At 36.6% G+C, this 14,146-nt stretch overlaps 2 protein-coding genes across 3 annotated transcripts; both read left to right on the forward strand.

Moving 5' to 3' along the window:
• The first annotated feature begins 3,106 nt into the window (after positions 1 to 3,106).
• LOC114762395 (ATP-dependent zinc metalloprotease FTSH 10, mitochondrial-like) lies at positions 3,107 to 9,005 on the forward strand. The gene is given in 9 exon segments (XM_028951872.1): positions 3,107 to 3,466; positions 3,561 to 3,786; positions 3,936 to 4,007; positions 4,612 to 4,751; positions 5,501 to 5,977; positions 6,137 to 6,200; positions 6,203 to 6,903; positions 7,906 to 8,133; positions 8,358 to 9,005. Coding segments are annotated over 9 exon segments (2,451 nt in total). The 5' UTR covers positions 3,107 to 3,415; the 3' UTR covers positions 8,850 to 9,005.
• Positions 9,006 to 10,879: 1,874 nt separating this feature from the next.
• On the forward strand, positions 10,880 to 13,543 carry LOC114762403 (uncharacterized protein C24B11.05). Of its 2 annotated transcripts, none has more exons than XM_028951885.1 (9): positions 10,880 to 11,033; positions 11,679 to 11,764; positions 11,856 to 11,921; positions 12,025 to 12,122; positions 12,213 to 12,250; positions 12,358 to 12,445; positions 12,596 to 12,880; positions 13,080 to 13,145; positions 13,321 to 13,543. In XM_028951885.1, exons 2-9 carry the CDS (start codon positions 11,704 to 11,706, stop codon positions 13,474 to 13,476), a joined length of 858 nt encoding a protein of 285 aa, XP_028807718.1. In that variant the 5' UTR covers positions 10,880 to 11,033; positions 11,679 to 11,703; the 3' UTR covers positions 13,477 to 13,543. The 2 variants fall into 2 exon arrangements, with proteins under 2 accessions (XP_028807718.1, XP_028807712.1); XM_028951879.1 differs by having other exon boundaries at positions 11,686 to 11,764.
• Positions 13,544 to 14,146: the final 603 nt, after the last annotated feature.

Genomic DNA, 14,146 nt, shown 5'->3' on the forward strand with positions numbered 1-14,146 from the left:
GACTTCCATCCCCGGGGACCGGGGAACCAGTTTTTATTTATTATTATTTATTTAAAATAATTATTTTAATATGTATAGAATCTAAAATAGTGATAATCTCTTAACTATTATTCTTTCAAAAAAAATAATTTTTTCTATTTAAAAATAATTAATTAAAAACTTCAAATATGGATCGTTCAAATAAAAAATAGACGGTCTAAATCTGATGAGTTTAGGGTACTCATTATTGATGACCACCAAAACTAGTTTCGGGGTGTTATATTAAATTGTTATGGTCCCAGCTATCTCTACTTGATTACCGTGCAAGAAAATGTGTCTCAGCTATATGTATATCCAAAAATATATATTGGCATTATCTTTAAAATTTTCTAGTGTCTATGCTGCTGCTGCGTGCGGGGATTGGGAAATTGCCTTACGCTATGTTTGGTACGGGGTTTTCGGAGGGGAGGGGAGGGAAGTTGCTCCCCTCCCCTTGTTTGGCTGGTATAATTTTTTAGAATCCCCTCCCCTCGTTTGGTTAAGATGTTTTTTAAAGAGGGGAAGGGTTTTTCTCCCCTCCCCTTCCCTTCTAGCCTCCCCTCCAAAAGTGGGGTTTTTTGGAGGGGAGACGAGAGATGATATTTTAATTCCTTATATGCCCTTTTGATTTGTTAACTTCTAATCAGTCATAAACATTTCTACATAAGAGAGTTTTTTTGAGCATCTAATAAGAGGTTATTAAGATAATTATCTCCAAAATTAGTAAGCATTTGTAAACTTTTTTTCTCTTCTTCTAATTCTAAGAGGCCGTTGGTATTTTCTTTCACCTTTAAGGTCTTTTCTCTGATTGAAATCTATCACTTGTGAGTTTTTGTCTTGATATTCTATAAGTGTGTGACTGTATCTTGTAAATCAAAATTAGTGAATTGTATTATATATATAGTTATATCTTAACAAAATAAAAAGTGAGAAAATTAATTTAAATTTTATGAGGCTAAAGTAGTCAATTTTTTATTAGAACAAAATAAGGTATTATTAAAATTGCTCCCTCCCTTCCCCTCCAATCAATCCAAACAGGAGATCATTGAAATCCCTCCCCTCCCCTCCCCCTTCTCTTTGTAGCTACCCTCCCCTTTCCTCCCCTCCCCTTCCTTTGATTAAATCCCTCCCCTCCCCTTCCCTCCGTCGAGCCAAACATAGCGTTAAGGATTAGCTTTTCGGTTATGGACTAGTAGTTTATGGTGGATAGAGGTCCAAACCTGAGTAGGTCCTGGGGAGTTCCATGAGACCCAAGTGACCAGAACAGCCCAAATAGTTTGGGCCCAATCTATTACCTCAAAAACATTAAGAAAAAAGGTCGAATATGAATCGCCTATGGCCGTTGGTTGCAGAATGAACAAACAATTCTGAGATGATTTCCACACAGCAAATTGCTAACTTTCCTTCGCGAAACGTGTAACTTGGAATTTTCCCCATATAACCAGCTACTCTCGATATTTATCATTTAATTTTCCCTTTTAGCGAAAGAGTCATGCGGTTTTATATACAATAAACGATTGAAGAAATATCCAATTCAATTTATCTATGCACATTTTTTTTTTGCCAAAAATTATCTATACATTATCAATCAATATAAGAAAAACAAATATATTGGCAGCAGTGTTATTATTTTATAAGGAATGAATGAATGACTACTTTTTTAATACATGTTTCGTATTTCATTTAGCTATGCTTAATTTTTTATTCTTTAATTTTAAAAATTTTAATTTTTCTTTTATATATTTTAGCAAGATTTAAATATGAAAATGAATATAATCCTAAAAATATTTTTTTAATTATAGAATCGAGGATCCAGAGTTATCAAGCGAGATTAGGCTCCGACATCCTGTTTATAAAGAAACCTACATATCATCACGTTATTATAATTAATTTGTCTGATGAAAGATTTGCGCTGTGATATCCTGTGCGTAGAAAATATTTAATTTATGCCCATAGAAATTAATCTAAAAAATAGGGCAAATTGTAATAAGCTCTCATACAAATAAATACAAAATGGTTTCTTGAAACAATCAAATTAATTTAAAGTCCCAATAAACCTCATTACAAAAGATTTTAGTTGTTTAATTATTAACTTATCCTTTTCTTTTTTTTCTTTTTAAATATGCATTGACAAGTGGAAGAGCAGTTGTTAGCAACTTAAAGTATAACGATTAATAACTATCACGATAGGTATTGATAACTCATGTATTATATTTTTGTAATGCGCTGGAAAAATATGTTGTTAATACATAAAATAATTAAATAAGTAAAATTTTTTACAATGAGGTTTCTTAAAACCTCAAATTAATTTAATAATTTTAAAAGATTTTTTATTTTTAATTTTTTTGAGTGAGATGTTATTGTAATTTTTAAAAAAATTGCAAATAAAAACCCTCAAATGTGTAAAATTGTGATTTAGGACTCTGAATTTGAAAAATACAAAATGAGGACTCGGTCCCACTTTTGTAAATATGAAATGTGGGTCTGAAATGCCCCTCAGCCAAATGACAAGTTGACTATGAGAAATGACAAGTTCACTTTAGCGAATGACTAACTTTCAGTGGATCAAATCACAACTTGACTGAGGGTATACCAAATGATGAGTTGACTATAGGAAATGACAGGTTCACTTTAGTGAATGACAATTTCAGTAGACCAAATCATAATTTGATTGAAGGGCATTTCAAATATTTCACCCACATTTCATATTTATAAAAATCAAATTGGGTCCTTATTTGTTATTTTTCAAATTTAAAATCCCAAGTGGCAATTTTACATATTTGAGGGTTTTTATTTGCAATTTCGCCAAAAAAATATCTGAGCTATAGGAAAAAAATAGCGAAGCGCGGACGGGATCCATCATCCGCGGGCCTGCTTGGCTGCCAAGTTTGTTTATGAACCGACGTAGTGACATCGTCCGCCTCAGGAATTTTCCCATAAAGAGAACAGCGGCATTTATCTATTTAGGCTGAGTTTATTGAAAATATAAGAGCTTAACTATATTTAAATCCAGCTTAGCGAGTAAAATTGATACGAAATATCAATAATCAAATATTAAACAATTATCCTGAGGAGAAAAAGAAAAAGGAACTTCTCCCTTGTGAGCTCAACTTGCTCCTTTTCCGACTCGCGCTTCTCTCCCTATAAACGGAACCCTTGGCGAATGAACGGCGATAATAATCTCCGTCGCCTTCTGAAACTCGAACCTTGATTTATTTTATTTTTTTTCCCATTTTTATCACCCTACAAGCTGTTTTCTTTTTGAATTTCTTATCCCCAACGTTATTTTCCAGATATTTTTTTTCTGCTTCAGATCTACCGTTTTTCACTGCTTGCTCGGATAAATTTCAAGATACCATAACGTTCCCGTTGTTTGTCTGCATAAGACTTTCGGACGATGATCTTTTCAAGGATCAGCCGCTCCCTTTCGCGTTCTACTTGTTCTAAAGTAAGCTGCTTTTCTCATCTCTTCTTGATTATTTGAATGCGGTATGATTGATTAATTGTAAATAAATTCACTTTATTTCCCCTTTGGATGCCAGACTTTGCTGTATGGCGATGGGACCCGAACCGCCCTGAACCGTCTCATACCGCCCAGAACGCAAGCTCATTACTGTGGAGAAGAAGGGGGATTGGGGATTTTGAGGGGTTATTCAGTTTTAGCTGGCGCTCGCAAATCCTTCGTTTCCAGTTTGGCTGATGTTAGATATCTTTTCGCTAACCCTAGACATTACCGGCTTTACTCTAGTGAAGGCCCAAAGAAAAAGAGTAAGGATTTACTCATATTTTAGGCTGGTTAAATTACTAAACTATTGTGTACTATCAGACTATGAAATTTCTTCTATTAGTTTTGTCACCTTATCTTAACTCCTACAGGTATTATTTTTTACGTTCTAATCATTTCATATTTTCGGTAGATTATGAGAACTTTTACCCGAAAGAAAAGAAGGAAAGTCCAAAGGGAAGTGAGCAAAAATCTGAGTCTAAAGGTAAAATCTTATACTCATGACTCTATCAATTCAAGCTGTAGACCTTGTTTTCCTATAAAACAAGAGGGTTTAATTGCAAAGTGTTCAGAATCGATCAATATGTTGTAAAATATAAAATTTATAGTATAATATTCATAAATTTAGAACAGCGTAATTCATTGCGCAGTAGTACAATATTCAGAGACCACCTAGTTGGTGGCTGTAACTAATGGCAAATTTGGTGGGAGGCCGTAATTGTATACCTGATTCGTATTTAGGTTAGGACGTTGGAGTTGAAGGAGTGAGGCCGGCCGGTAGTCGGGGTTTTCGGTTAGGCTTTCTTGTCCACAGGATAGACTTTCGCAGGCTTGAGTTTTCCAATTGATGGTAAAATGGAAAACAAAGTAGGATCCTTCTTGTCTTCTAGGGAGGATCTAATTTGAATTGTTTTGAGAGGGCTAAATTTTATCTTCTCCAACTACGCTGTACAAGACTACAAGTGTAGCGTAATTGAGTGATTTTGGGTTTTGGAGTCATTTTCTGTTTATCTTACGTCTGCTGTCCAATTTTTCTTATGATAGGAGGGATAACCACTTTAACACTTGGATTCTCTGTCTGATTTCAGATGAATCGAATACGAACACAGATGACCATGGAAATTTTAATGAAACCTTCATTAAGCAATTTCAAAGTCTATTGACCCCTTTATTGGTGATTGGGCTATTTCTCTCATCGTTTTCTCTTGGTCCCCATGAACAGCAAGAGGTTAGCCTGTCGTTGATCATTCTACATCTGAAATGGTTTGCATATGTGTTTGTGTATTGGGTCAGCTATCTAATTGCCATGGATGAGTTATAACTGGTCACAATTGGGAGTTTTATGCACCTTTTTATTGTTAAGCCATATTGTAGCTTTCTGAATTGGCTTTTACATCTTCTGCAGTGTGGAAAGAATGAAAAAAGAACTTGTGAAAATGAGACCACTATTCTGTATTGTGTCCGTATTACCATTAACTGGTGGGATCTTCCAGTTTTTATGTGTGCCTTTTTCTGTAGAATTCTTTTTTTGCGTGCTTGTTTTTTCTAAGTAAATAGATAAACTAAAATTCTTATTAATCATACGAACAGTTTTCCCTCCAAGGCACTTCTTATTTGAGCTGCCTTTGTGACCTAAAACTTTTTCCAACCTCCTATCTTCTAGATGAGTTCTTTTTTTTCCATTTTTTACGTAGATTAATGATCTACAAAATTAGCTTGCTACTATGGAATAGTATTAATATTATTACTATGGTTAATTTATTTTCATCCCTTTACTTCAGTCTTGTTACAAACTCTGTTGTAGCGCCTTCCTGTAGGTACTTTCGTTCTTGATTGTGTGAATGGTGTCTTTGCATGATTAACCAAACAGATACTAGCAATAGAATGTCTGTTCATTTGTCTTGATGTAAATTATTTCTTTTACTCCTTTCACTATATTCTCTTTGCTGATGTGGACTATAATTTGGCGTTTGGCAGATAAGCTTTCAAGAGTTCAAAAATAAGCTTTTGGAACCAGGATTAGTGGATCATATTGTAGTTTCAAATAAATCAGTTGCTAAAGTATATGTAAGGAATTCTCCTGGCAATCGAACAGATGGTGATCTTGTACAAGGGCCTGCCCCTCCTACTGTTGGGGGAGCTGGCAGCCATTACAAGTACTACTTCAATATTGGAAGCGTTGAGTCTTTTGAGGAAAAGTTAGAGGAGGCTCAGGAAGCACTAGGCATTGACCCTCATAACTATGTTCCTGTTACATACGTCTCTGAAATGGTTTGGCACCATGAATTAATGAGGTTTGCTCCAACAATATTGCTTTTGGGATCTCTCCTTTATATGGGAAGGAGAATGCAAGGTGGACTTGGTGTTGGTGGTAATGGCAGTAAGGGTGCCCGTGGAATATTCAACATTGGAAAAGCCCATGTTACTAAATTTGATAAAAATTCCAAGAACAAGGTTGGTATGCATGTTGCATACAGTTTTACTTGCTTCCTTTATTTCTTTATTTCCTGTTTCATTATTATTTCTTTTAGGGAGAAGGGGTTGCAGGGAATGACTTAGCAAATAACTTTGTTCAACGGGCAACTTTTGAAACTATTCTTCTTCTTTATTTAGGTCTATTTTAAAGATGTTGCTGGATGTGATGAGGCTAAGCAAGAAATTATGGAGTTTGTCCATTTCTCAAGAATCCAAAAAAGTATGAAGAATTGGGGGCAAAAATTCCAAAAGGCGCTCTTCTAGTTGGTCCTCCTGGCACAGGGAAAACACTTCTAGCAAAAGCCACTGCTGGGGAATCTGGTGTTCCATTTCTCTCTATTTCTGGTTCTGATTTCATGGAGATGTTTGTTGGGGTCGGACCATCTAGGGTGAGAAATTTGTTTCAAGAAGCAAGGCAGTGTGCACCCAGTATAATATTTATTGATGAAATTGATGCTATTGGTCGAGCAAGGGGGCGTGGAGGTTTATCCGGTGCCAATGATGAGCGTGAAAGTACTTTAAATCAATTGTTGGTTGAAATGGATGGGTTTGGAACCACTTCTGGGGTGGTTGTGCTTGCTGGCACAAATAGACCTGATATTTTAGACAAAGCTCTGCTTAGACCTGGCCGATTTGACCGCCAGATTGCCATTGATAAACCTGATATTAAAGGCCGCAATCAAATATTCCAAATCTATCTGAAAAAGATCAAGCTTGACCAAGCACCTTCATATTATTCAGAGAGGCTCGCAGCCCTTACTCCTGGATTTGCTGGAGCAGACATTGCTAATGTGTGCAATGAAGCTGCTCTGATTGCTGCAAGATATGAGGTAACGGAAGTTGCAATGAAACACTTTGAGGCAGCCATTGATCGGATAATTGGTGGGTTGGAGAAGAAGAACAGGGTATGTATTTTGAAAGTTTTATGCCTATCAATATTAGGAAGACGTGGGAGGTATATCATGGGTTGTAGCCTGCTACATTTATTTTTACTTTATTTTTTAAGCTTGATTGTTGTGGGGGCTGGAATGATGCATTCATTTGTCAAAATTAACTGTGAATTGACAGTGAAGTTGTTATGGAAAGTAAAGAAATAGGAGAGAGAAAGAGAAAAGAGAGAGGGAAAAGAGTAATAGAAACAGAGAAGAATTAGAGAAGAGTAGAAGACCAAGCGAAACCGAATAATTTCTAATCACATTTCAAAACTGAGTTACAAAGAATGGCAAATACTTATGTATAAGCAAAAGCTCTAATAGATATAAATCTAAGTAAATATCCTAATATTATCTAAATATATTATCTAGATATCCTAATCTATCCAAATCCTAACTCCTAATAATATTATATAAATCCTATCAATCCTATTTATATCATATTTAAATATTTCTTATTTATAATTATAATTACATAACAGAAGTCTACCTAAAATGTTGCTTAAATTTTTAAGCAAGTGAAACATAGTATTGACATTGTTCATTTTGTGATACTTACCGTTATATGTGGTGATTTATTGTTGTTATTGGCAAGTAGACTTTTCCTTAGAGCTATAGATTTCTTAAATTAGTATTAGTTTATATTTTGCTACATTTAATCTTTTTTTTTTTTTTGGGAGGATATGACAATTTTCATTATCACATTTTATACCACATCAGTATATTGATTCTTTGCATTATGTGGCTTTAGAAACTGGTCTCTGTCAACTCACATCCTAATCCTATTACCTTATATGGGAAAACTGAGAAGCAACTTTTTTACTTTCTGTGGAAAAATTTGTCTCGGGAAACAAGAATTTCACAGTATACTTACTAGCTAAAGCTGGCCTTAATGGGCAACTATATTGTTAACTAAGGCTTCCGTCTATCTGTTTCAATCAGTGAGGATAATTCTGATACAAGATTTTCAACCAGGTAATAAGCAAGCTTGAAAGACGCACTGTTGCATACCATGAATCAGGCCATGCCGTTGCTGGGTGGTTCTTGGAACATGCAGAGCCGCTATTGAAGGTAACTATAGTTCCTCGTGGCACAGCTGCTCTTGGGTTTGCCCAGTATGTTCCGAACGAGAACCTTCTGATGACAAAGGAGCAGCTTTTTGATATGACTTGCATGACCCTTGGTGGTAGGGCTGCTGAACAGGTAGCTTTCAGCTTTGTAACTCTGTCTCGATTTTTGGTTTTTGTTCTACTTAAAGAATATCGGTGATATGTGTATGCGTGGAATTTTTTCTGGCTAAGTACTGTGCTGTGCCATTGACGTTCCTTATATTCCCTAAACAGCTCTGGGATAAAGAAGTAGAAGACTGCTTTGTGCAATTTTAATTATAATTATGGTAACGATGGTTTTTACTCCCGTGACTGCAGGTTCTCCTGGGGAAAATCTCAACAGGAGCACAAAATGACTTGGAGAAAGTGACTAAGATGACGTATGCACAAGTAGCAGTGTATGGCTTTAGCGAAAAAGTGGGCCTGCTTTCTTTCCCTCCCAGAGAAGACACGTTTGAGATGTCAAAACCATACAGCAGCAAGACTGCTGCTATGATTGACGCGGAAGTGCGAGAATGGATAGGTAAAGCATACGAACGTACTGTGCAGCTGGTCGAGGAACACAAGGAGCACGTGGCTGAAATAGCCGAGTTATTGCTGGAGAAGGAAGTACTGCACCAGGATGATTTGGTCCGAGTCCTGGGGAAGCGGCCATTCCAGACAGGTGAAGTCACCAATTATGATCGATTCAAGCAAGGTTTTGAAGAGGAAGGGGAAAAGATTGTGGAACAGAGCTCAAGCCCGGTGAGTGGTAATGGGCCAGAAGACGAGGAGGGTTCTTCTTTACAGCCTCAGGTTGTTCCTTCATAACCAACCGGGGGCGTTTGTTGATGGGAATTGTACATGAATGAGTAATGACTGTCTTGTTGGAATGAATATTATTTGACTGACCTTACTTCGGGGCAAAGTTGTATAATACGGGCTCAAATAAATTATCATTTTGCATGCGCGGCTATGCCTTAGCCCTAGCCCTTAAGCCACCTCTGGCTTGGTTTTGCTGTTTCCTGCAGTGTACAAAGATGGCAATGGATTTGACGCTAGAAGCTGAAAGCCCACGTTTTAATTTCATTTTACGAGGTCATCGTCGTTTTCATTTATAAATTATAACTCAAGTCGTCACTCCCGATCTCTGCGTTGGTGAATGGTGTTCATCAAGATCTCTCTCTATCCACCGTCGTCCCTTTGGGTTGTCTCCCAGTTGTAATTGCTTCGATTTTTTTCCTTTAGTTTTTTTTGGCAAGAGGGCAACACCTGTGCCTAATTAACTTCCGAAAGATTCTTAGCGCAAAAGGATCTTGCACTGCAAGATAGCACCTCCTGTCCTACCGGAGGTGTTATATGGTTTTAATTTTGGGATATTGTCGGTGTACAAATTTCATGAGTAAATTGCTAGGAGATAGATCCACTAGAATGTTTTTGTTGTATATTCGTGTTATATTCACCTTATACTATTCATTCTTGATCTTATCCTTATTCAGAAGCCTTATTTACCAGACAATTATGTGGGGACATTTCCATAGGCTAGTTAGTTTTTTTTTTTAATGAAAAAGTAATTTATTCCTCGTAAAAAAGTATTTTTGACAGATTTTAGAATGTTTGTTTAAACCTAGGAATTATTTGAACCTTAAAAAATAAAAATAAAATTTATGATTATTTTGAAGTGGTGTTAAACAAAAATAATCAGCTGGCATACGGAGAACATTGATAAATACGCGGTTTTCTGAGCTGTGATACTAGAGCAAAATGTTAAAATACTACATATAAAAGGTTGAGTGGTTCATCCAAAAGAAGAAAAGGATTAATAGTTGTTAATTATAGAAATGCTTATGACTGCTGAATAATTTAAATAGGGTTGCCGGCTTCATAATTAGCTTATGAGTTGAAATCCCTTTCCATAATACATAATTAATTATTCCTTAATTCATTCAGTTAAATCCAGTAGTTATAATATGGGCAAAAAAATTAATATGGCATTTGATTTTGGTAATAATTAATGTTAATACATATATTAAAAAAACTAAATGTAACATGGCAACTTATTGACGTGTTATAATTGTTTTGGCTGGACTCCATATTTAAACAATCATAATTCTTTCCATCAAAACTACAACTTGTTAATTATATACTACTGATCCTAAATATAAGAGCCACTTGATTAATATGAGTAGATTAAGAAAGTAAGTTAAGTTAGTTTTTTGTTATAAATATGTATTATTTTTTCTAAATTATACTTGCTAATCAAGTTTATTAGCTAATACTACCATTATTAAAAGGACTGTCTTAGAAAAAATGAATGAATATAAGAAATAAAATGCATTAGGATCTTATATTTAAAATTAAAATAAAAATCCAACAATATTTATATCAAGTACTGCAGGTAGTACTTTGGTTCCACGGTTAAAATGACTTGTAAATAATATATTTATTAATTTACAGAGCTTTTACAAATATACAATTATATTTTTTATTACTTTCTCGCGTATATAAATCTCAGGTATCTTTTATTATGCTCTCGCTTCTTTTCTTTTTTTTTTTTGCGCCAGAAATTCCCGCTACTCCCCAATTTTTTTTTTATTTTTTAGTCAAATAAAACGCAAATGAAAGGGAAAGCAGTCGAACTTGGGGAGATGGCGATGGTTGGGCGGCATCATTGAAGACGAACAAAGTGGAAAAGTGTGCTCAGTTCTGTGGCACGCTGGCACTAGTTTAGGTAGACTCATTATGTAATTTGTGTGTGGGTGTGTGTATTTTTTTTTTTTTAATGTTTGCTTCTGGATTTGGGTCCCGTTAATGTCGTTAATTCTCTCCCTCCGTCGGTCTCTCTTTGGACCCGTTGCCTTGAATTTAAAGCCATCAACGCCCTTTCTATTTGTAGTTTAAACTTTAAACTACTCCTAACCCTTGGCATTTATAATTTCACTTCCCCATTTTCTCCTTCTTCTTCTTTATCAGCGTACTCATAGTTTCAGCTTTTGATTTCCTCTTCTAATCGCTGTAAGTTTGTTTCTATTTGTTTATTATGCATCATCTGCCATCACTTGATCTGCCTTATATCTGCTTTAGCGCGCTGGGTTTGCGTTTCTTTCCCGTTTTTCCCCCATCGCTTGCCTTGCGCATATATTCCCGTTCAATTTCAAGGTTTTAACATTTCGGTTAGTGATTTTGGGCGTTGGATCCGTCTCCTTTACAATCTGCCCCCCCAAAAAAAAAAACTTTACAATGGTGTTTGATAAATCAGTCACTGTGCCTGCGTATGTCTAGTTGATCACTTTTCAAGATCTCTCTTTTTTTCCCCCTTTTTGTGTGTGTGTTTGGGGGGGGGGTGTTTGTTTTTGTTTTTACGTTCTTATTTTCCCTCGGGCGTGTGTTGTTGATGCATTGATGTTGAACTGCTTGTGGATCATTTTAGATTCTTTTTGAATTTTAATATTATTAATGCCCTAAAATGGCCTCCATTCGACAACCCTCCACCATGATTCGCAATTTATCTGCACTTTCGTTATGTGCATTTTGGTCAGTGATTTTATATCAGTTGAGTTTAATGTAAAGATTTGGTTCATGACAATTTTACACAATATTGTTGATATTTGGGCGATTATTTCTTCTTACATGATGTTCCCATGTTTTTTTCCTCCCCAGTTTGCAGCCTTCCGAGGAAGTTGAAATGGAAAACGGGAATCAGTACCAGGAAGTTTCAAACGTGAAATATGATTGTCTTCTATTTGGTAAGCTTTCACACTGGCTTGTAAATCGTTATCATTTGCAAGCTTGATTGTCCTGGCCAAGTTATTTATAACATGCTTTCATTACTTTCAGATCTTGATGACACCCTTTACCCTCTGAGCTCTGGCTTGGCGGTGCACGTGAGAAAAAATATTCAAGGTACGGACATATCACTCTGGGCCTCAAATATGTGAGAATGTGCATGACGGGATCTTGAGGATTGGGTGTGGAATCATGAATCGTCATTGGATGTATGGCACAGATTACATGCTTGAAAAGCTTGGAATAGAGGAGACCAGACTTCCTGAATTGAACGTTTCATTATATAAAACTTATGGGACAACTATGGCTGGTCTCAGGGTATGTGATGCACGTAAATGAAAGTATTTTATTTATCTGTAGACTGCTTAGTATGAACTAATCAGTCATCTTTCCTCTACCTCCCGCCAGGCTATTGGGTATGACTTCGACTACGATGATTTCCATAGGTAACGGTACTGTTATATCTATTTAGTTTAGCTTGGCCTTTTATTTTGTGAAGTTGAAAAACCATGTGAAATGGAAATAGGCTTCTAATATTGTTCTTGTTGAACAGTTTTGTTCATGGGAGATTGCCATATGATACGCTGAAACCTGACCCTGTTCTCAGGGGCGTATTGCTAAGCCTGCCACTTCGGAAAATTGTTAGTTCACTTGTTCTTCGTTAAATTATGCGCACTGCATTGGCACTCTTTCTTTTTTTGGCGTCTCTCGCCTATGGCAGAAAATTGAACGTGAAATGTCTTTACATTATGATATATCTATATGTTTTTCAATTTTGTTTTCCCTTTCAGGTTTTTACTAACTCAGACAAAGGTCATGCTGTTAGAGTGCTCCATAGACTTGGATTGGACGAATGCTTTGAAAAAGTTATAAGCTTTGAGACGCTGAATCCCCCCAACTACGACCATCCTCATGGTGATGAAGATGGCAACAAATCTGCAACATTTGATTTTTACGAGTGTATGCGCCAGCCTCATTCTGATATGGTGCTACCGAAGACCCCAGTTGTCTGCAAACCATTTGAAGGTGCATTTGAACGGGTTTTCGAGATGGCCAATATCAACCCTCAGAGAACAGTAAGATCAACTCTTTCCGTCAACATTTTGGTCATATATTTTCTACAATCTTTCTGACTAATCACTGTCATCTGGATCTGGATCTTGTTTTATGTATTGGTCGACGTTCCTTTTCATCCTAGTATTGACCATTGTTTCTCATCATGATGCTCCACGTGAGAAATGCCATCATTAATTTTTTTCCCTTTGCTGCTTTCAGTTGTTCTTTGATGACAGTGTCCGCAATTTACAGACAGCAAAACGCTTGGGCCTCCACACGGTCTTGGTCAGTACGCTTTCTTCTTTCATTGTTGCTTGAAAATTTCATGAATTACCTGTTAGTACTTGTAGTGACATCCTTGCTAGATGTAAATGTGTAGTAGAATTGGGAAATTTGAAGCGCGAATATGAGATGGTGATCGGTATGTATCTCAGCGCCACAATTTGAAATTATGATGCAGGTGGGTACTTCCCTTCGGACCACAGGAGTGGATCATGCATTAGAGAGCATTCATAATATTAGGGAGGCGTTTCCGGAGCTCTGGGAGGCCGATGAGGAGCATGAAAGGGTCAGGTGCTCAAGAAAGGTTGCAATGGAGACATCAGTAGTAGCTTAGCATGAAAGGGTCAGGTGCTGTGGCATCAATATATCGTTGTTAAGATGAATTAGAAAACCCATACCAATATCTGGTTTTTATAGTAATGAAACTATCATCGTACATGCGATAAGGTTGCAATTTTGTGTCAAGTATTTATTCGGTGATATAGTGAAAACTAGCATATGAGAATTTTCTCTCCCCAGCCTTTGCCTGCTGTATTGGTCTTTCGTTATATCTCCTCTTAGCTGCAAAGAAGGGGGGGGGGGGAACTAGCATATTGACATGCCAGATACTGATCTCATCATAAGTACGAGCGATGAGACTGTTTTAAGTCTGAAGGACCTAAATGTAGCTTTTGAGCAGATCTGAATGATAAGTTTTTACGGAAGTTGCTCCTGTAATTTTAAGTCGGTTAATGACGAGGACTCTTGTACTTAGTCCTCACCCTCTTTTGTTCTGTGTTTAATATTCAAATATCCCAACTCTGGGATTGAAGCGGGTGTGTGTGCCGCTGGCGGGTAGAGAGAGGCGAATTGTGAGAATAAAAGAAGCTGTTGTTGGGGATCGAACCTGCGACGCTCAAGAATTCTCGCCACCATACAACTTAACTCGCTGCTGGTCCGAGCGTAATCATCTTGTTCGATAATTGGCGGACTTTTTAATACGTGGGCAGGGCCTCTCGCAAAAC

The sequence above is a fragment of the Neltuma alba genome, unplaced genomic scaffold, assembly GCF_004799145.2.
Source record: "Neltuma alba isolate B1F8T4 unplaced genomic scaffold, ASM479914v2 tig00001735_pilon, whole genome shotgun sequence".
NCBI classification, from domain to species: domain Eukaryota; kingdom Viridiplantae; phylum Streptophyta; class Magnoliopsida; order Fabales; family Fabaceae; genus Neltuma; species Neltuma alba.